The sequence below is a fragment of the Oncorhynchus mykiss genome, chromosome 10 (genome assembly GCF_013265735.2).
Source record: "Oncorhynchus mykiss isolate Arlee chromosome 10, USDA_OmykA_1.1, whole genome shotgun sequence".
In the NCBI taxonomy this organism is placed as follows: domain Eukaryota; kingdom Metazoa; phylum Chordata; class Actinopteri; order Salmoniformes; family Salmonidae; genus Oncorhynchus; species Oncorhynchus mykiss.
Genome location: NC_048574.1, coordinates 57,005,015 through 57,028,387, shown reverse-complemented (window position 1 = coordinate 57,028,387; position 23,373 = coordinate 57,005,015). Strand labels below are relative to the sequence as shown.

The following is a 23,373-nucleotide window of genomic DNA, read 5'->3' as shown; positions in this document are numbered from 1 at the left end:
TCTTTTTAGTTTGTGACTTGTGAGCATAAAGACACATTTCCTGTGAGTTAATGGACATTAAAGTACATCTTATCGTACCTTATCTTATATCATTAGTGATATAACCAGGGGTCGTGTCCAAGTGAGGGGAGACGATTCTAAAAACTCTGATGTAATAACCTGATACAAATATGTTTCCCCTATAGCTTGGTGAGATGGCTTTAGGTATATGCACTGGTTCAGGCTAACAAAGCATATACAAGTAGACCAATTCCGCTAGGACTTTGCAGATCATTCTGTAGATGGAGAAGAAGATAAATCCAAATTAAACAAATGGGTTACTGCTTTTTGTATGACCCCTATCTCCTCTAATTTGTATCTATTAAGGAGGATACACAAAAGCATACAAAGCATGCAGCATGTTTGTAAAGTAGCGGCCATTTTAGTTGATTGGCCACAGCTGGGGCATGGGATAAAAATAAGTTTGGCTGCTTTTGACAGCTTTTTATATTGAAGGCAATTTCTAAGTTTGTCCACTAAAAATGTTCCCTCTCTTTGTTTTATTGCAGGGGAAGGGGCTTGTGAGGACATTCTGGCTTTTGGGAGAAGACCAATGAAAATGTTATGTTTTCAGTAATTTGATTTGGTCCGTCTCTCAGGAGTAAAGATCAAATCTTTAAAAATAAAAAAAATCTGATGTACAGTTGATGTCGGAAGTTTACGTACACTTAGGTTGGAGTCATTAAAACTCGTTATTCAACCACTCCACAAATGTCTTGTTAACAAACTGTAGTTTTGGCAAGTCGGTTAGGACATCTACTTTGTGCATGACACAAGTCATTTTTCCAACAAATGTTCACAAACAGATTATTTCACTTATAATTCACTGTATCACAATTCCAGTGGGTCAGAAGTTTACATACACTAAGTTGACTGTGCCTTTAAACAGCTTGTAAAATTCCAGAAAATGATGTCATGGCTTTAGAAGCTTCTGATAGGCCAATTTGAGTCAATTGGAGGTGTACCTGTGGATGTATTTCAAGGCCTACCTTCAAACTCAGTGCCTCTGCTTGACATCATGGGAAAATCAAAGAAATCAGCCAAGACCTCAGAAAAAAATTGTAGACCTCCACAAGTCTGGTTCATCCTTAGGAGCAATTTCCAAACGCCTGAAGGTACCACGTTCATCTGTACAAACAATAGTACGCAAGTATAAACACCATGGGACCAAGCAGCCGTCATACCGCTCAGGAAGGAGACGCGTTCTGCCTCCTAGACATGAACGTACTTTGGTGCGAAAAGTGCAAATCATCCCAGAACAACAGAAAAGGACCTTGTGAAGATGCTGGAGGTAACAGGTACAAAAGTATCTATTTCCTCAGTAATACAAGTCCTATATCGACGTAACCTGAAAGGCCGCTCAGCAACGAAGAAGCCACTGCTCCATAACCTCCATAAAAAAGCCAGACTACGTTTTGCAACTGCACATGGGGACAAAGATTGCACTTTTTGGAGAAATGTCCTCTGGTCTGATGAAACAAAATTAGAACTGTTTGGCCATAATGAGCATCATCATGTTTGGAGAAAAAAGAGGGAGGCTTGCAAGCCGAAGAACACCATCCCAACCGTGAATCACGGGGGTGGCAGCATCATGTTTTGGGGGTGCTTTGCTGCAGGAGGGACTGGTGCACTTCACAAAATAAATGGCACAATGACAAAGGAAAATTATATGAATGTATTGAAGCAACATCTCCAGACATCAGTCAGGAAGTTAAAGGTTGGTCGCAAATGGGTCTTCCAAATGGACAATGACCCCAAGCATACTTCCAAAGTTGTGGAAAAATGGCATAAGGACAACAAAGTCAAGGTATTGGATTGGCCATCACAAAGCCCTGACCTCAATCCTATATAAAATATGTGGGTAGAACTGAAAAAGCATGTGTGAGCAAGGAGGCCTACAAACCTGACTCAGTTACACCAGCTCTGTCAGGAGGAAAGGGCCAAAATTCACCCAACTTATTGTGGGAAGCTTGTGGAAGGCTACCTGAAACGTTTGACCCAAGTTAAGCAATTTAAAGGGAATGCTACCAAATACCAATTGAGTGTATGCAAACTTCTGACCCACTGGGAATGTGATGAAAGATATAAAAGCTGAAATAAATCATTCTCTCTACTATTATTCTGACATTTCACATTCTTAATAAAATGGTGAACCTAAACAGGTAATTTTAACTCGGATTAAATGTCAGGAAATGTGAAAAACTGAGTTTAAATGTATTTGGCTAAGGTGTATGTAAACATCCAACTTCAACTGTGTTTGTATGTACTGCAGCTTATTCCATTAAATTTTTTTGTGGTTGCAATCTGTAGTTTGAGTGCAATGTCAAGGATCACTGAGCAAATGCTTATTCTTTGAAAAACAGATGTAATATCAACGCTATCACCGTTCCGACTCTTGGATGTTGTGTAATGTACAGCATTTTCTCTACCTTTATGTTTTTTGTATGGCTTCTTATTTATTGGTTCACATTTAAAGAGCCAGCTCTATTCACTAGAGTTGTTATATATTTCAACATTATTTTATATACAGTATATATTTTTCAAATCTTATGTAATCACAAAAAAACTAAAAAACAATTTATATATATATATTGTTTCACAAATGATTGATGTGTGAGACTCTAGTAGAGTGGAACATATCTGTCATGTTATGTGATCCACTACATTTCTCACAACATTTCTTTGTTAAGAACCAATTTGGATAGATTACGCAACTAATGAAGCTCTTTTATTGAGCAGTGATAATGGTAATTTGACTCTGTACCAGAGTGATAAGCTAGTTCAGCTTAGTTCACTTCCTAAACGGGTGCAGCCTGTGTCAGCACATTTTAATGGAAAACATTGTTTATCATTGTTTTGACTCAGTGGCAGATCGTTTAGGAGAGATCAATCGTTAGGACTAAATTAGACTTGACAATAACAGGCCATTCAGGCCATTGACCGACAGCACACACACAGACACACACACGCACACTCACTCCCCTACTCTTCTATCAAGTACCTACCTAGGACCAGCTTGATCATTAGGGCCACCGCTAAAAGCTCTGGAGAGTGCAGTCTCTTAATTATCGCCTTGAAATGGCTTTGAATATTGGATCTTAATGTTGCTTCAAATTACAGTTGTTGAAATGAACTTCTTTTGATGCAACATTCTTCTCTCTTGGCCTTTGCTGCTGGTTTCTATGCGGCAAAACAAAATAAAGGACTTTGGTCCTGTCCCATGTTATTTTGGTTTCTGTCAACGGGGTTTCATCTGACCATGCATCACCTTTCAAGACTCGTGATTTCCCAGGAAAAGAGTAACTGACAACAAAATGAATCAATTTATTAAAGAAGATCAAGGAGAAATTTAAACTGATCAGCCAGGAGGTTTTGAGCTTGCCAATAGTTAGAGAGTGCATACAGGGAAAACAACAATTAGAAATGGCATGCACTGTTCAGTTGTACACTAGATTTGGCTTGCGTTTTGGATAGCAGCCAGATGCTACATTGAATACTATGGCAAGTTAAGATCATGAAAGCTACTATGTGACGTCCATAGACCATTTCTAAAGGGAAAATGACTCATAAACTTTTACTTCCTGGTCCTCCTTCCTGTGATTGCCTTCCCTGAAATGGGCCTCTTTCCAAATGGCACTCTATTACCTCAGCCTATAAATTGTAAGCACTATGTAAGGAATCAAAAGTAGTGCACTATATAGGGAATATAGTGCCGTTTGGAACACAGACATAGTCCTACTGATGCAACTAAACTCCTAAGTCAGCGTTTCCAAAACTCAGTCCTGGGTACCCCAAGGGGTGCACCTTTTAGTGAGGGAGGAGGGACAAAAGAGAGACAGATAAAGGTTAAAACCCTTACAAAAATGACTCATAACAGATGGCTTTAAAGGTTGCTCTGCATGCTTGAAGATTGTCCATTGAAAAGGTGATCCTAGTGTGTCATAGTTTAAGGTTCTTTTATTGATCTAAAATGCCAGGCTTTGTATTTCTTAAAGCACTACGTTCACCCTCAGTGTGACTATTTAAAGGTGGCCCACTTGGACAGTTTTCTTTCTTGTCTACTGTTATGGTCTAGTCTGGTCAGGTCTCAAACCTTTATTAAGCAGTTCCCCAAAATATTTTTGATAAATGTTTTATTTAACATGAACCTTTAGTAAACATTTACCCCCCTTTAATGTGTGTTGTTTGATGTGTGTTCTTCAGAATATATACAGTATGTTAATAGGGAACATTATTGCACCAGCTATTGTTGTTTAGAGACGAGGACCAGTCTTCTGCTATCCTTGATTCAATACAGGTTTTTAGTCTGTGGAGTTGACATTTCATACGCATTAGGTGTCGGGTGGTACAGTACATCTAGTGTCCTTCCGAAATGGCACATTATTCCCTACATATCCATAGGGCCCTGGTCAAAAGTAGTGCACCATGTAGTGAATAGGGTGCCATTTGGGACACACCCCTAATAAAACTATTAATAATAAGTACATGGAAGACCTTTAGCAGTTAGGAAATGTGTCACATTTTGTATGATTGGATATTATGGAAGTGTATCAAAGGAACTTAGTCTGAATGCAGCACTGTATTAAAAGATTACGTTTTAATACACACAAATGTCTTATTTGAAAGCATCCCGACTTCATTAAAGGAACGCAGATGAGGATGAATTGATCCCTAATATACAAACTCATGAATATTGAATTGGTCTCCATAGCAATAGCAGTGAAATAGGATATGAAAGTATAATTATGCACAGGGCTGAGATGCACAGGGCTGAGATGGGTTTGACAACCTCACAAGACTCGTATGAAGTTGGTGCAGCCTCTTCTGCCAACTTTTGTCTGTAGCGTCCGAGCGGTTTGGGCTACACACTAATATGACCCCCCTGTCGGAGTCAGTCTGAGACGCTCACGAACATGATGGTGTTCTCCACAACCCTCACATGACTCGTCTGAAGGTCCCAATACCAGTAAAAAAAATATGAAAGCATGTATGGCGATAGTTTAGTGCCTAAAATAATGAGATAAATAATCTTTATATTTCTCATATCTCTCAGATATAGGACAGACACTCCAGAACAAACTTAATTTCGATTTTTGGGGGGAATTATCTGTTGTTCCATGTAGTTGTCGTGATGTGATTAATGTGACAATGGCTATTTTATCAAATCAATGAACTATGTTTAATTATTACATGATTCAATTAATAATGTAACAATTAACTCATTAGTAACTTGGGGCACCACCGAAAAAGTTTGTTTAATGTGTTACCGTTTCTCGAATTAACTCAAGAATATATCGATGCCATCCATACTTATTTCCCTCATTAAAATGCAAATCAATTTATAACATTTTAGACATGCATTTTTCTGGATTTTTTTGTGTTATTCTGTTCAAATAAACCTACCATTAAAATGATAGACGAATCATTTCTTTGCCAGTGGGCAAACGTACAAAATCAGCAGGAGATCAAATACTTTTTCCCCCTCACTGTACATGTGGAAGCTATGCTCATGAAAAATGAACATGAAATACCACTCATTCGAAAAGAAATGCAACACACATTTACTCTTGTATTCCTTAGTCATCTCTCTGTTGAAACCACTCGTCGGTCTATGGTGAGTAGTTCGATGTAAGTCTCTGGTTGTCCACCAGAGGTCACAATATTCTCAGTTGTAGTAGTTCATTACACTAGATCCTTCAAAGGTACACACGCGGTAAACAGCTGCAGACTGAAGGATCCGATGTAGTCTTTATCTTCTTTACTCGAAAGTTAGAGTTTTATCATTTTCTGGTCTGGTAGTTTTAAACCATTTGAACGTATTCAGCTCACACTGCACATATATTGGTCTTTATGTTTTAAACAATTTTAACGTGTAGCCACCACTCCACACTTTCTGGTCTAGTAGTTTTAAACAATTTCAACGTGTAGCCACCGCTCCATGCTTTCTGTTCTAATGAAAATTTCATTAGCAGTCATTTTATGCACTCACCTTGAAAGGCGGTTCCATCACGTTGTCACAATGCCTCACGTGGGCGTGGTCACTGACTGGGCAAAAGCTTACATGAAAAACAATTATGCTCTAGAAGGCTAAAATCACATTTAATGTTCACACAAATAGTTGAATATTTAATCACATAAGTTTTACAACATTTAGATGTAAATCAGATATCTGGGACGTATGCAGTTGTAGAGTTAGTTATTTAGTTATACCGTCGTAATGATATCACAAAACAAACTTTTGACAGGATTTATTGTTTGGAATGGTTGGTGGGGATATAGACGTTTGGATTTGAAAACTAATGCTCCCATGTCCAATCTTTTGAGGTTTGAGATTTTGGCAATAGTCTCTCTCTACACACAAAGGATTTTTGACTTATCCATACTGCAGTGCAAGAGAGAGAAAGTTTACGACCGGTCGGTCGTTGATGTCAAAGAACCGGCCCCACTCCCCCTCTTCCTCTCTGGTGGGAGAGTGAGAGGGAGGGGGCTATCTTTGATCCTCACCCAGGAGCGAGAGTCATGACATAGTGAATCTGTTATTCAATGTGTTTCTATTGGCGAATAACAGAAATGCCAAATGACATTTTTCATCCAATAATTTTTTTATATATATATTTTTGATACCTTAATTCAAATTCAAATATCTAAATGATCCTTGGTATGACAGTCTTAAAACAATTCCATGTGTTAGTCTGGGTCACAGTGCCCTGGCCCTGCCCAGAGTAACAGTCAGAGACAATTAGACCTGGATTCAAATTGTACTTGTTTTCTTTCATGAGAGTTTGATTGAAAGTCCCTTCCCATCCTGCACTCTAGGCAGTTTCAATCAAATATTCAAAGTGTTTAGAAGAAAACAGATACTATTTGATCGCAGGTCGAGCGAGCCATCCGACTCCACTGTAATCCATCAATCTCTTGTGGCAGACAACTGATAGCCCTTTAACATTTAGAGGTACTTTTGGGGCAGTTTTTGGGGGATAAGGGTTGAGAGGATTTTGTAATTGGCCGTGAGTGTTTTTTCTGGGACTCACAGAAACAATTAGGTGCCATTGTTGTGAGAAAGGACCCATCTTGAGGGACACAAATAAACAATAGATCATATAAGTATTTTAGCCAAAGCAAGATAAGGTTACTTGAGCATGGTTTACTCCACCGACTCGCCTCTGTTACATCAGTTGCACATTGACAACATTAAAACATATTCTGCCCCACCATAACCCTCATGCTGCCTCTTCCTATAATAGTATGCGTGATCATGTTCTCGATTAAACAGCCAGGCCAATTAAACCCCCTTGAGTGAGCATAACAAATCGCCCAAGAATCCAACCACGTCCTTCCTTTTCAAAAGCAACAGATGTGCCCGCCGACCATCTCTTCCTCACCTTTCCTCTCCTCTCCGCTGCGGAGGGAAACACTCACATTACACATATGAATGACTGGTCTGAAAAAACACTAGTTGGGCAAGCGAACAAGGCCTTTCATCCCTGCTTAATTAAAAAACTCCCAGCATGGTTAATTAATTCAAATACATCCGCCATGCTACACTTGAGACAGACAGTGGTCCCCATCCCTGGCTGAGCTAGAGAACCCAGGTATGTAGAATAGGGGTGGGGAAATTGGCTCCACTTTAATGCATTACTGGGGAGATGAAAGAAGAGCGTGAGAGCCAGGCTGCGTACCAAAGGCACCCTATTCCCTAAAGAGACCCGGGCCGTAGTCAAAGGGAGTGCACTATATAGATATTAGGGTGCTATTTGGAACACAGCCCTTGTCTAGTGGTTGGAGGACAGCGGGGATGGTAGGTACCTATCAGATGCTCAGGTAGTCACCCACTATGCACTTATGCTCATGTAACAGGGTGGTTTGGAACCACACTCAAGTGAAGAGTAACCTTGCCTGAGACCTGAAGACTTGCATTGGCTCCCAGAGTTAATGCCTTGGCTTTATCTCTGCGGGCTAATATAGTCTTGTGGGTAGTAGTCTTGCACAGTATGTGAGTCGTTCCTATCCTCTGGTAGAATCAAGCCGATAGAGTCATGGGATGTAGCAAAGGTGTCTTTTACAGAGGGATGAAAGTGAGAGACAAGTGTCAGTATTAGCATCACAATGCCCAACCCTGCCTTTCCCGAGACCACCTCCCTTTTTGTCACCCATCCACCCTTTTGTGTATGATGACAGGGGACTGTCTTAGTTTACCTTGATTAGTGCCTTTCATTAGAGCGATACACACCTCCGCATCTCCTCATCCCTTCATCGTGATGAGAGATGAGAGATAAGAAAGGAACCAGGCTCGTTGTCCTGTGATGTGAAATGAGGACGGACGACCAACTGTCTCAATCACAGGTGAGTACTATCGTTCCTTAATGTGCTTTCACGCTTTTCCTGTTTTCTTAAAAAAAGGTGTTTGTGCCAGGCATTCTTTTGTAGATAAAACATTTTCAAATCAAGAGTTGGATGAATTGGAATTCGTCTCTATTGACTACAGATGGTATCTTGAATAATTTGACTCAATTATGAGTGCGGATGAAAATTAGCCGGCTGGTTAAATCCGGCAAATTCAAATACATTTGGATGAATGTGCAAAGTTACAGTTCACAGCTTTATTATAAGTTTGATAACAATATCACTAGCTCTTTAGTAAACACATTTTAACATTGGTTAAACCATGTCACATTGGTTAGACATGTTGTGTTATGTGTGCTTTGCCATTGTCTTGCTTAGGTTCATTGTCATTTTCTCACTGTGGCATAACATGCCGTTTTTGAGCAGTGACAATATTATTTTCTACATTGTAAATTTAGTCCAGTCCCAGTTTATATCGGTATCAGTTTCCACATTTCCACAATTAAATACACAATCCACAGCCATACATGTAAATTGACCCCTGGTGAACATCTAGCATTTTTAATCTGTGATAAATCTGTCAGCACTGAAAGTAATAAAACTCATATAAACCGGCCAGGAGTCAAATTAGGATTCATTTGAATGAATCATTTGCAATTATTACTAAACTCACATGCTACCCTTCTGACAAAGATATCAAGTGATACTCTCAAAATGATAAATGATGGATTTACAGTAATGATAAATATACTGCTAGACAATTTGGAACAACCTCTCACTTCCAATAGAAAGTGAAGTGAATCTGCTTACTTTAGATAATGCCATAGGAGTGCTCGTACAAAAATAACATGACTCAAAAGTGCAATAGGCTAACTCCACGCCAAGGTATTTTTTCACAAGGCACAAAACAGAAGAAACTCGGCTGAAATGGGAAGATACGTCTTCCGTTGCACAATCTTTTGAAATGCTGCACCCTAATGAACAATCCCAACACACAATCCCTCAGCTTTTGAATGTGTGGATAGATTAAAAGGGATGAGAAGGAAACGATAAGTGTCAGTCATTAGTAATGATTAGATAATAGGTAGAAGCTAAACAAATAGAGGACATCCAAAATCGATTAGAGTAGAGTGTGCTGTCCACTCCAATGGATTTTAATGAGCTTCATGCTATTATGGGTTTTATATAGACTAACTGTGTTGCACTCCTCTGGTCATGGAAAGTAAATGTTTAATGTTGGTGGTTGTTAGCAACGTTGCATCAAATCCTCTCTGCAGTGATTCTCAAATGATGCAGATATATGGACACAACACTCGATAGACAGGAAGACCAGCCTGATCGCCACAGATAGACAGCGATTTTGGAGTCTGGAAAGGTCTTGAGAACATCGATATAGGCCTTCTTCGGCACTCCCAAAAAATAAAAAGATTACCCAGCACCGGGCGCCAACCCGTGGTGTTCGTGAGCCGAAGAGCGATGCTTAGAGCACTGTACCGCCGCAGTTCACAATGCTCTAGCAAGCCGCGAGAATACTTGAAACTTGAAAGTAATAGTCCTAACCTTTTAACCACTCAGAATGAATACCTACTGTAAACTTAACTCGTTGAGTTGTTTAGAATCAAGACAAATCTACGTTTATTGGTCACGTGCACAGATTTGCAGAGGTTATCGCAGGTGCAGTGAAATGCTTGTGTTTCTCGCTCCAACAGTTCAGTAATAAAATAAAACATTAAAAAACTAAACACATAACCCCCCCCCCCCCAAAAAAGAAAGATATATCAGATTGAGTACTGTAAGAGTGCAGAATATATATATATATATATATATATATATATTTGTTTGTGTATATGTATATAATGGTGTGTTTAGACAGTATGGACAGTATTTGAATAGAAAAGGTGTACAGCAGTAGTTATATAGGATGAGCCATGACTAGAATACAGTATAAACATGATTAAGGTGACCAGTGTTCAATGACTCAGTTTCTGTTCTTATCCTGTAACCACACAAAATGAACGAGTCAAAAATAGATGTTCATCCATATTACATCGAAAGTATGAGATCCTGTTAAGGAAGACAGGCTCTCTCTCTCTCACACACACGTTCTTCCAACCTCACAGAAAGACACGCACAAACACCCACACACATTCCCTGCTCCTGTGTTCTGATGTGTTCTGCCCTCCTCTCTTGACCACTCAGTAGTGGGCGCCGTGTTCTGTCTGTCTGTGTCTGTTCACACGCCCCCTTCTTAGAAGACCAGAAGCAACAAGCAACCCTATGTGCACTGGGTAGAGTTACTATTTTAGCTTGTACTCATACTGTGTGTTGAAGGTGTTTGTGTGTGGGGTGGTGTGTGTGTGTGTGCACACTGTGTGGAGTCTGTCTGTCTGTGAAGTTGGGAGAACATAACATATTTCTGTAATCACATCGACCGAGATCCATCGTGGCCCTTGATCTATTGAACCAATGTCCAAAACTCCCAAAACCCATCATGCACTGGAAAGAGCCAACACATCGAGTTTAGTGGAGATTATTTTCAGAGAAGCCTAGTTGATTTGACCCACTGATTTACTGATTGAGTTAAAACTTTCTGTAAATGTGGAGTCTGCGACAATCCAAATCGAACTGCTTGTCCCATTAATTGTCCCACAGACATTCTCTGTCTGCATAGTAAATGGCACCCTATACTCTTTATAGTGGTGTGGGGCCCTAGTAAAACGTGTGCACTATATAGGGAATATGTTGATATTTGAGACAAGACATTCTGTGTCAGGCCGAGAACTTTGATTAGATTCTGTTTCGATATAAGTAGGTTATGTGGAGTTGCTTGTTTTTAAGTATAAATAAGGAAAGGTGAGAACTATCTGATAGAATCAGGTCAACTGTCATAAGATGAGAGGAATGGTGTTCCTTCCTGCTATTTGCTCTCTCGTAAAAGCGTGAATTCTGCTCATGAGAATGATGACAACGATGACGACTAAGATGACCAGAATATGAATGACAGTGTTGTTGATGATAATGATGGTAGTAGTGGCAAGAATATTCACAAGTATCGTGACCGTGATAAAGACGATGATGATGACGAAGGCCTTTGTTTTGACATGTCAGTGTGACTGACAGGAGCAGGGGATATTGCTTCACTCGGCCCCCTTCCCTTTCCCCTCATTACAGCACTTACAGTCCCTTTGGTGTTAATTAAAAAGCTATTCTTACTGAACCAGAACCGTTTCTCTATGCTTCCTCTGCTTTAGTCTCCCAAACAATGAACACCTCCAGCTGCTGCTTTCCTACCGCAGTCACTCGATGAGTTGCGTACCAAACGCCCATCTGAGTAATATTACGTTCACTGTGCATGATAATGTCTAGCAGATTAGACATTTTCACTGCAACAGCAAAGCAGTGCTCACCCTGCTTTCAATCAGTCCTTTTCAGGAGTATAGTGGACACATTAGAACAGTTTGTGGACAGATGCTATTTCTTATATGGACACCATACTTGACCACTAACAAGCTACTCTACCAACCTGCCGGATAGGAAATCCCCAGAACACCCTGCAAGCATCAGTTATGTTCAGGAGAGAAAGGAGTATACTGCTTTGTGCCATGGTTAAATGGGTCACCCAAAGGGTTCAGTTGAAAGGTGTAAAATTTTATGCCTGTCTATCTGTCACAGTGTGTGATTATGTTTCCTGCTGGACAGTTCCATTCCAACAGAACTGATGACAGCTGTATCCACAGGGGAATATTCTTGCAGGTTCCACTGGGGAAAAGGGAGCCCAGGGAAGGTCAAACAAAGTGCTTTCTTTTGCATTGTGCTTGACAGTTTTCCAAAATGGCCGCCTCCGAGTCTCACATGGGCATCATCCCAGCAAACATGACCCCATTGGCCCCATGTGGGTAGATGAGCAAGGTGAGCACGGGCTAGCACACACCAAGCCCACACCAGCCCAGCTCGAGCAAGCCCCCTGCAATCCAACACCAGCCCAACAGGGGCTACCCACACCAGCCCAATAGGGGCTAGCCCACACCAGCCAAACAGGGGCTAGCCCACACCAGCCCAACAGGGGCTAGCCCACACCAAGCCCAGCTAAAGGTGGGGACTCTTTAGAATATTTGGGGGGGGGGGGTGGTTTGAACAGAGTTCTTTTAGAGAGTGTCGTTCCAGTTTAAGTGTTCTGTTGTGTGACGGATACATTTTTTAAATTCTTGTACACTGCCCATGATTAAGGCATCTTACTTAAGTGCACATGGTTAGAGTGGAGGACTAGCAACCGAGAGGTTGCAAGTTCAAATCCCTGAGCTGACAAGGTACAAATCTGTCATTCTGTCCTGAACAGGGAGTTAACCCACTGTTCCTAGGCCGTCATTGAAAATAAGAATTTGTTCTTAATTGACTTGCCTAATTAAATAAAGGTAAAAAAATATATATATATATATATATGAGAAACTTAAAGGTAGACTCAGCAAAATGACTTTGCCACAAGCAGCACTGCAGATATTGAGATGAGTGAGATTCAAGACTTCGCTCTCTGTGCGTGTATCTGTCCATGTGCATGGGCTCGCTTCATGCTGTTCATACCGTGGTAGCCATGGCACCAAAACAGAAGAGAAGTTGTGCCTCGCGCTTTGACGCTCTTAGTTGTTGCGGAAAATGACCCACTGAATTGATGCATTTAATTAAGTTGTATAAAAAAGAAGAAGGAATAATTCCTATTAAATAGCAAAGGCGCATTACATGGGGCTAATCATGCCAGTGTGAGCATGTTTACTGGGATGTGTCTCGCTGTTTGATTGTTTCGAATAAGATTTGCCAACATCGTTCATTTGTCATTTCCTTTGTGCTGGGGAGGCTTGTAGAGAGAGAGAGCGTCTGGTTTTCCTCAGATAGATCACCAGGGAGATTGCCGTCCAGATAGGAACCCGAACCCGGCACCAGAACTATTAGCTTCTTCTGCCAGGCTAAAAACACACAATTTAAGGTTTAACTAACGATGAAGTGCCTTGGAGAGGGATGGATTAAGCAGAACCAACATCATTCTGGGTGGTTTGTTTGTGTTGGTAAGATTGGTAAGACAGGGGCGGGTATTTTCTGTTTTGTCTGACCATACTGCTAAATCATGCCAAAACGTTTACATCATGGATGTTGTGTGTATTTTGACAGAACAAGACCAAGCCATGGATAATACCAGTTTGGGATGGCCCGTGGATCTGGATGGTGATGCCAACCTTTCTTCTCTCCATGGCAACCTGAAGAACTTCTGCGCTACGTCGTCGAGGCACCAGGCGTCCCGGGTAATCCTGTATGCCTTCTTTACGGCAGGCATCTTGTGCACGGTGGTGGGCAACTTCCTGGTGGTCTTGGCCATCGCTTACTACAAGCAGCTGCAGTCGCCCACCAACTCGTTTGTCATGTCCTTGGCGGTGGCCGACTGCCTGGTGGGGTTGGTGGTCATGCCCTACAGCATGGTGCGTACCGTGGAGGGCTGTTGGCTCTTTGGCGCCCTCTTCTGCCGGGTCCACTCCAGCCTGGACGTCATGCTGTGCACCGCATCCATCTTCCACCTCAGCTGCATTGCCTTCGACCGCTACTATGCCGTGTGTAACCCCTTGGTCTACCACCTGAAAATGTCCCAGGGTCGGGTAGCCTTCCTGATCGTGGTCTGTTGGGCCGTCCCGTTACTCATCTCCTTCGGTCCCATCATGCTGGGCCTCCACAAGGCAGGGGTGAACATGGTGCCCATGCCGCCCGAGGACGCCTGCGTCTTCCTGGTCAACCGCGTCTATGCCGTCATGGCCTCCCTGGTGGCCTTCTACCTGCCCATGGGTGTCATGCTGGCGGCCTACTGGAAGATCTACAAGGCGGCCAAGCGGCAAGCCATGCAGATCAGCGCCATGGAGAGCCAGTTTTCGGCCGGGGTGGGCAAGGACTCCAGCAAGAAGCAGAGGCACCGCAACGCCATGAGGAGGGAGAGGAAGGCAGCTAAGACCCTGGGGATCATCATGGGGGTCTTTCTACTCTTCTGGCTTCCCTTCTTCACCGTCAACATCGTGGATCCCTTCATCGACTACAGCACAGCGGTGGAGGTGTGGGAGTTTTTCCTGTGGCTGGGGTACGTTAACTCGTCGCTTAACCCGTTCTTGTATGGGTTCTTCAATAGATCCTTCCGTAGGGCGTTTATGATGATTATGGGATGTCGGATATGTCTGTCGAGCTCCTCACCGGGTATGGACTTATCAAAAGAGAGCAACGAACACAAGGTCAACCAATAGGAGACTAGAATTGTAACACTCCACACCTGGACGTGGCATCGACCTATCACACGCCAAGAAAGAGGGCAACGGGACACACAGACAACCAATGGGAGATTGAGACTTTTAAAATGCTTCAATACCGGCTAATTGTGTATAGGTAGAGGACAATTTAAGGGATGAAGTTGTTATTGTTATATTAGAGAGAATTAAGCCCCTGACTGATGAAGGAATTGACATTTAAAACAATCTGTGCATTTCTGAGGGACAAAACTGAAATAAACACAAGATTGAACTGCAAAACACTCAAATGACAGGTTGCAAATAAACATTGTATTTTGGTAGCAGTTATACATAAAAAAAGAGAGAAAGAAAATACATTTAAGAAAGAAAGAAATGAATTACTCTTCAGCAAATGTTGTTCTAGTTTGTAAATAAATACAATGTCTGGCTCTTCTTTTGCATTTCTGAAAACCTCAGCAATCCAAAATATATTGTCATGTCTGCTTGTCTGAATTGGTTACTCGATTAAGTGTTGGGTTTTCTATGATGATTGACGTCATTATAATATATAATGATGTACACAACCAAGGTTATTGTAGTTTTTGATATTTTTCTTGTATTTCTATTTCTTTTTGATTTTTATTTTGAATTCAGTTTAGTTTCAGTTAGCTGAGGTGATTTGGTCAAGTGTGAAATGCTCTATCTACTGTAGAAACAATTGATCCTTGACTGAATGCTCAACTTGATTATACTCCAAAAATAACTTTACAAATTAAAAAGATACACTTACAGTTTTACCACAGATTTCCACAATAGTTTATTTTGTGTAACACAGCTTTGGGCCGACCAGTTTTTTTTGGTTCCCTCCCAAGTTTCCATTAGCTCAAAAAACCTCAGTGGGAATCTGTGTTAAAATGTATTTGTAAAATAATTTTGGGCTGATATGAGAATAGAATTTCTGAAGTTTCCGTATTGAACGCAGTGATTATCAACTTGTAGGCACAGCGTCTGTACAGTTGTACATGTAGGCCCCTCTGTGTTCAATTGTTCAAATTAGAACCCTATGGCTGTATATCCCTGGGTTCTTGAGAGCTAAGGTCAGGCGAAGTTTAAATTATAAAGTCAATCTTAATGTAACCTTGTTCCCAGGCCATTGCTCACAGTGTATGTAAGTCTGGTACAATAATGATTCAAAGTTACCCTTAGTGGGGCTGACCATATAATTATATGGGATTGACCTTGAGTAAAGTATTTGTCATCATCAAATCACACAACTGCGAGGCATGGCTTTGTGCTTGTGCTAGTGTACCGGGGAGGGCTAGGGGGAAAGTGTTGTGGGAGATGATCGGTTGCTAACGAAGGCCAAATTTGAAATGTTGGTTCACCAGTCTCTTCGCACATTTGGGATTTATCTTAATGTGACTTGGATTTGAAAGGAATAGCGCCGAGACTGGTGCAAAAAATATGGTGATTTTCATATAAGAATAATTCAAGTTAGCCACCTAGAGGTTTTTTGATCTTTTAGTAGGTGATCGCTAGTGACAGTGATGCACAAGCTAGGCCTTTTTGAAACATCGCCATCTCCTGGCCACATTAACCAGCCAGATTCAGTTGCTTGAAAATAATCAAAAAGGCTTGAAAACCCCATTTAGAGTTTTGGCCAAATTTGAACTAAAACTTAAACTAAACATAATTCATGCTGGGTTTTATTTTATTTTAAATCAAATGGGCTAGACAATCTGGACCCTCTCTTTCTAAAATTAACCGCAGCCATTGTTGCAAACCCTATTACCAGTCTGTTCAACCTCTCTTTTGTATCGTCCGACATCCCTAAAGAAATCTGCCGCGGTCATCCCCCTCTTCAAAGGGGGTGACACTCGAGACACAAACTGTTACAGACCTCTATCCCTCCTGCCCTGCCTTTCTAAAGTATTTGAAAGCCAAGTTAATAAACAGATCATTGATAATTTCGAATCCCACCGTACCTTCTCTGCTGTGCAATCCAGTTTCTGAGCTGGTCACGGGTCATAGCATAACCGCCATCGATAAAAGACAGTACTGTGCAGCCATCTTAATCGACCTGGCCAAGGCTTTCGACTCTGTCAATCACCGTATTCTTATCGGCAGACTCAACAGCCTTGGTTTCTCAAATTACTGCTTCGCCTGGTTCACCAACTACTTCTCAAATAGAGTTCAGTGTGTCAATACGGAGGGCCTGTTGTACCCCATAGGACCTCTGGCAGTCTCTATGGGGTACCACAGGGTTCAAGCCTTGGGCCAACCCTTTTCTCTGAATATATAAACAATGCCGCTCTTGCTGCGGGTGATTCACTGATCCACCTCTACGCAGACGGCACCATTCGGTATACATCTGGCCCTTCTTTGGACACTGTGTTAACAAACCTCCAACAAGCTTCAATGCCATACAACACTCCTTCCGTGACCTCCAACTGCTCTTAAACGTTAGTAAAACTAAATGCATGCTTTTCAACCAATCGCTGCCCGCACCCGTCCGCCCTTCTAGCATCACTATTCAGGACAGTTCTGAGTTAGAATATGTGGAGAACTACAAATACCTAGGTGTCTGGCTAGACTGTAAACTCTCCTTCCAGACTCATATTAAACCCCAATCCAAAATGAAATCTAGAATCGGCTTCCTATTTCACAAAAAATCCTCCTTCACTCACGTCGCCAAACATATCCTCGTAAAACTGACTATCCTACCGATCCTCGACTTTGGCGATGTCATTTACAAAATAGCCTCCAACACTCTACTCAGTCAACTGGATGTAGTCTATCACAGCCATCCATTTTGTCACCATTGCCCCATATACCACCCACCACTGCGACCTGTATGCTCTCGTCGGCTGGCCCTCGCTACATATTCATCGCCAGACCCACTGGCTCCTGGTCATCTTTCAGTCTTTGCTAGGTAAAGCTCTGCCTTATCTTAGCTCACTGGTCACCATAACAACACCCACCCGTAGCACCCGCTCCAGCAGGTATATCTCACTGGTCATCCCCAAAGCCAATACCCACTTTGGCCACCTTTCCTTCCAGTTCTCTGCTGCCAATGACTGGAACTAATTGAAAAAATTGCTTAAGTTGACCTCACTAACTTTAAACATCAGCTATCTGAGCAGCTAACCGATCGATGCAGCTGTACACAGCCCATCTGTAAATAGCCCATCCAATCTACCTACCTCATCCCCATATTGTTTTTATTAACTTTTTTGCTCTTTTGCACACCAGTATTTCTACTTGCACATTATCATCTGCACATCTATTACTCCAGTGTTAATTTTCTGAATTGTAATTACTTCGCTACTATGGCCTATTTATTGCCTTACCTCCTCACGCCATTTGCACACACTGTATATAGACTTTTTTTCTATTGTGTTATTGACTGTACATTTGTTTATTCCATGTGTAACTCTGTGTTGTTGTTTTTGTCTCGCACTGCTTTGCTTTATCTTGGCCAGGTCGCAGTTGTAAATGAGAACTTGTTCTCAACTGGCCTACCTGGTTAAATGAAGGTGAAATAAAAAATCAATTTAAAAAATGTTTATTTTGGAGTCAAAGATAATAGTATAGTATAGTTTTAGTTTTTCAAAGAGGTTTGTTAATTATTTTATTTCAGTTTTGTCATGTACTGTCATGTTGTCCTGTCTCTGTCCTTTCCCTTCACCCTGTCTCCCTCTGCTGGTCGTGTTAGGTTACCTTTTCTCCCCCGCTTTCCCCCAGCTGTCCCTTGTCTCCTCTAACTACCCATTCACCCCGTTCCCCACCTGTTCCCTTTTTTCCCTCTGATTAGGTCCCTATATCTCTCTCTGTTTCTGCTCCTGTCCTTGTCGGATTCTTGTTTGTTTGTGTCATTCATGCCTGAACCAGACTGTCGTCATGTTTGCTGTAACCTTGTCCTGTCCTGTCGGAATCTGCCGGTCCATCTGAGCCTACCTATGCTTGGTAATTAAAGAAGCTCTGTTTAAGTTGATTCGCTTTTGGGTCCTCATTCATGCACCGTAACAGAAGAATCCGACCAAGAATGGACCCAGCGACTTCGGATCCTCTCCACTCAGCCGTCGAGATCCAGGGAGCGATGCTAGGCAGACACAAGCAGGAATTGTCTGCTGCTCGACATGCCGTTGAGACCCTGGCCACCCAAGTCTCCAACCTCACAGAACAGGTTCACCATCTCCGCCTCGATCCACCGGCCACTTCCAGGGCTTTCGAATCTCCGGAGCCCAGAATCAATAACCCGCCGTGTTACTCTGGGGAGCCCACTGAATGCCGCTCGTTCCTCACCCAGTGTGATATTGTGTTTTCTCTCCAGCCCAACACTTACTCCAGGAGCACTGCTCGTGTCGCCTACGTCATATCTCTCCTTATTGGACGGGCTCGTGAGTGGGGCACGGCAATCTGGGAGGCAAGGGCTGAGTGTACTAACCAGTATCAAGACTTTAAGGAGGAGATGATACGGGTTTTTGATCGATCTGTTTTTGGGGAGGAGGCTTCCAGGGCCCTGTCTTCCCTATGTCAAGGCAATCGATCCATAACAGACTACTCTATTGAGTTTCGCACTCTTGCTGTCTCCAGTGGCTGGAACGAGCCGGCCTTGCTCGCTCGTCTTCTGGAGGGTTTCCGCGCAGAGGTAAAGGATGAGATTCTCTCCCGGGAGGTTCCTTCCAGCGTGGATTCCTTGATTGAACTCGCTATTCGCATTGAGCGACGGGTTGATCTTCGTCACCGAGCTCGTGGAAAGGAGCTCGCGCTCTCCGTCGCCTCCCTCTCCGCATCACTACCATCTTCCTCTGCCGGCTCGGGTGCTGAGCCCATGCAGCTGGGAGGTATCCGCATCTCGACTGAGGAGAGGGAACGGAGAATCACCAACCGCCTCTGTCTCTATTGCGGTTCCGCTGGTCATTTTGTCACTTCATGTCCAGTAAAAGGCCAGAGCTCGTCAGTAAGCGGAGGGCTACTGGTGAGCGCTACTACTCCTGTCTCTCCTTCAAGATCCTGCACTACCTTGTCGGTCCATCTACGCTGGACCGGTTCGTCAGCTTCCTGCAGTGCCTTAATAGACTCTGGGGCGGAGGGCTGTTTTATGGACGAGACCTGGGCTCGGGAACATGACATTCCTCTCAGACAGTTAAAGGAGCCCACGGCCTTGTTCGCCCTGGATGGTAGTCCTCTCCCCAGGATTCAGCGTGAGACGCTACCTTTAACCCTCACTGTTTCTGGTAATCATAGTGAAACCATTTCTTTTTTAATTTTTCGTTCACCTTTTACACCTGTTGTTTTGGGCCATCCCTGGCTAGTTTGTCATAATCCTTCCATTAATTGGTCTAGTAATTCTATCCTCTCCTGGAACGTCTCTTGTCATGTGAAATGTTTAATGTCTGCTATCCCTCCTGTTTCCTCTGTCTCTTCTTCACAGGAGGAGCCTGGTGATTTGACAGGGGTGCCGGAGGAATATCACGATCTGCGCACGGTGTTCAGTCGGTCCAGGGCCACCTCTCTTCCTCCACACCGGTCGTATGATTGTAGTATTGATCTCCTTCCGGGAACCACCCCCCCCCGGGGTAGACTATACTCTCTGTCGGCTCCCGAACGTAAGGCTCTCGAAGATTATTTGTCTGTAGCTCTTGACGCCGGTACCATAGTCCCCTCCTCCTCTCCCGCCGGAGCGGGGTTTTTTTTTGTCAAGAAGAAGGACGGGTCTCTGCGCCCCTGCATAGATTATCGAGGGCTGAATGACATAACAGTGAAGAATCGTTATCCGCTTCCTCTTATGTCTTCAGCCTTCGAGATCCTGCAGGGAGCCAGGTTTTTCACTAAGTTGGACCTTCGTAACGCTTACCATCTCGTGCGCATCAGGGAGGGGGACGAGTGGAAGACGGCGTTTAACACTCCGTTAGGGCACTTTGAATACCGGGTTCTTCCTTTCGGCCTCGCTAACGCTCCAGCTGTCTTTCAGGCATTAGTCAATGATGTCCTGAGAGACATGCTGAACATCTTTGTTTTCGTTTACCTTGACGATATCCTGATTTTTTCACCGTCACTCCAGATTCATGTTCAGCACGTTCGACGTGTCCTCCAGCGCCTTTTAGAGAATTGTCTTTTTGTGAAGGCTGAGAAGTGCACTTTTCATGCCTCCTCCGTCACATTTCTCGGTTCTGTTATTTCCGCTGAAGGCATTAAGATGGATCCCGCTAAGGTCCAAGCTGTCATTGATTGGCCCGTCCCTAAGTCACGCGTCGAGCTGCAGCGCTTTCTCGGCTTCGCGAACTTCTATCGTCGTTTCATCCGTAATTTCGGTCAGGTGGCAGCTCCTCTCACAGCCCTTACTTCTGTCAAGACGTGCTTTAAGTGGTCCGTTTCCGCCCAGGGAGCTTTTGATCTCCTCAAGAATCGTTTTACATCCGCTCCTATCCTTGTTACACCTGACGTCTCTAGACAGTTCGTTGTCGAGGTTGACGCGTCAGAGGTGGGAGTGGGAGCCATCCTTTCTCAGCGCTCCCTCTCTGACGACAAGGTCCACCCATGCGCGTATTTTTCTCATCGCCTGTCGCCGTCGGAACGTAACTATGATGTGGGTAACCGCGAACTGCTCGCCATCCGGTTAGCCCTAGGCGAATGGCGACAGTGGTTGGAGGGGGCGACCGTTCCTTTTGTCGTTTGGACTGACCATAGGAACCTTGAGTACATCCGTTCTGCCAAACGACTTAATGCGCGTCAGGCGCGTTGGGCGCTGTTTTTCGCTCGTTTCGAGTTCGTGATTTCTTATCGTCCGGGCTCTAAGAACACCAAGCCTGATGCTTTGTCTCGTCTCTTCAGTTCTTCAGTAGCCTCCACTGACCCCGAGGGGATTCTCCCTGAGGGGCGTGTTGTCGGGTTGACTGTCTGGGGAATTGAGAGGCAGGTAAAGCAAGCACTCACTCAAACTCCGTCGCCGCGCGCTTGTCCTAGGAACCTTCTTTTCGTTCCCGTTCCTACTCGTCTGGCCGTTCTTCAGTGGGCTCACTCTGCCAAGTTAGCCGGCCACCCTGGCGTTCGGGGTACGCTTGCTTCCATTCGCCAGCGTTTCTGGTGGCCCACCCGGGAGCATGACACGCGTCGTTTCGTGGCTGCTTGTTCGGTCTGCGCGCAGACTAAGTCCGGTAACTCTCCTCCTGCCGGCCGTCTCAGGCCGCTTCCTATTCCCTCTCGACCGTGGTCTCACATCGCCTTAGATTTTGTCACCGGACTGCCTTCGTCAGCGGGGAAGACTGTTATTCTTACGGTTGTCGATAGGTTCTCTAAGGCGGCTCATTTCATTCCCCTTGCTAAGCTTCCTTCTGCTAAAGAGACGGCACAAATCATCATCGAGAATGTTTTCAGAATTCATGGCCTTCCGTCAGACGTCGTTTCGGACAGAGGTCCGCAATTCACGTCTCAATTTTGGAGGGAGTTTTGCCGTTTGATTGGGGCTTCCGTCAGTCTCTCTTCCGGCTTTCACCCCCAGTCTAACGGTCAAGCAGAACGGGCCAATCAGACTATTGGTCGCATCTTACGCAGTCTTTCTTTTCGCAACCCTGCGTCTTGGTCAGAACAGCTCCCCTGGGCAGAATACGCCCACAACTCGCTTCCTTCGTCTGCGACCGGGCTATCTCCTTTTCAGAGTAGCCTCGGGTACCAGCCTCCGTTGTTCTCATCTCAGTTCGCCGAGTCCAGCGTCCCCTCCGCTCAGGCTTTTGTCCAACGTTGCGAGCGCACCTGGAAGAGGGTCAGGTCTGCACTTTGCCGTTATAGGGCGCAGACTGTGAGAGCTGCTAATAAGCGTAGAACTAAGAGCCCTAGATATTGTCGCGGTCAGAGAGTTTGGCTCTCCACTCAGAACCTTCCCCTTAAGACGGCTTCTCGCAAGTTGACCCCGCGGTTCATTGGTCCATTCCGTATCTCTCAGGTCATTAATCCTGTCGCAGTGCGACTTCTTCTTCCGCGATATCTTCGTCGCGTCCACCCGGTCTTCCATGTCTCCTGTGTTAAGCCCGTTCTTCGCGCCCCCGCTCGTCTTCCCCCCCCCCCCCCCCCATCCTTGTCGAGGGCGCACCTATCTACAGGGTCCGTAAAATCTTGGACATGCGTCCTCGGGGCCGTGGTCATCAGTACCTAGTTGACTGGGAGGGGTACGGTCCTGAGGAGAGGAGTTGGGTTCCCTCTCGGGACGTGCTGGACCGTGCGCTGATTGATGATTTCCTCCGTTGCCGCCAGGTTTCCTCCTCGAGTGCGCCAGGAGGCGCTCGGTGAGTGGGGGGGTACTGTCATGTACTGTCATGTTGTCCTGTCTCTGTCCTTTCCCTTCACCCTGTCTCCCTCTGCTGGTCGTGTTAGGTTACCTTTTCTCCCCCGCTTTCCCCCAGCTGTCCCTTGTCTCCTCTAACTACCCATTCACCCCGTTCCCCACCTGTTCCCTTTTTTCCCTCTGATTAGGTCCCTATATCTCTCTCTGTTTCTGCTCCTGTCCTTGTCGGATTCTTGTTTGTTTGTGTCATTCATGCCTGAACCAGACTGTCGTCATGTTTGCTGTAACCTTGTCCTGTCCTGTCGGAATCTGCCGGTCCATCTGAGCCTACCTATGCTTGGTAATTAAAGAAGCTCTGTTTAAGTTGATTCGCTTTTGGGTCCTCATTCATGCACCGTAACAAGTTTACTAAGTATTTTTTTCATGATTGGTTTTCGTTTCAGTTTTCGTTTACTA

The 23,373-nt window shown here is 44.0% G+C and overlaps 2 protein-coding genes across 3 annotated transcripts in view; both read left to right on the top strand.

Annotated features, from left to right (window-relative positions):
• si:dkey-37g12.1 (atrial natriuretic peptide receptor 1) overlaps window positions 1-759 on the top strand; it is a 33,477-nt gene extending 32,718 nt beyond the window's left edge. For both annotated transcript variants that reach the window (XM_021619122.2, XM_021619121.2), the window contains one exon: window positions 549-759. In XM_021619122.2, coding sequence (XP_021474797.1) covers window positions 549-596 — 48 coding nt within the window. In that variant the 3' untranslated portion in view covers window positions 597-759. The remainder of the gene's footprint in view (window positions 1-548) is intronic.
• A 12,791-nt stretch (window positions 760-13,550) lies between these two features.
• On the top strand, window positions 13,551-14,788 carry LOC110534938 (5-hydroxytryptamine receptor 4-like). Its single transcript, XM_021619844.2, has one exon. The coding sequence runs from the start codon at window positions 13,557-13,559 to the stop codon at window positions 14,649-14,651; it is 1,095 nt and encodes a 364-aa protein (XP_021475519.2). The 5' UTR covers window positions 13,551-13,556; the 3' UTR covers window positions 14,652-14,788.
• Window positions 14,789-23,373: the final 8,585 nt, after the last annotated feature.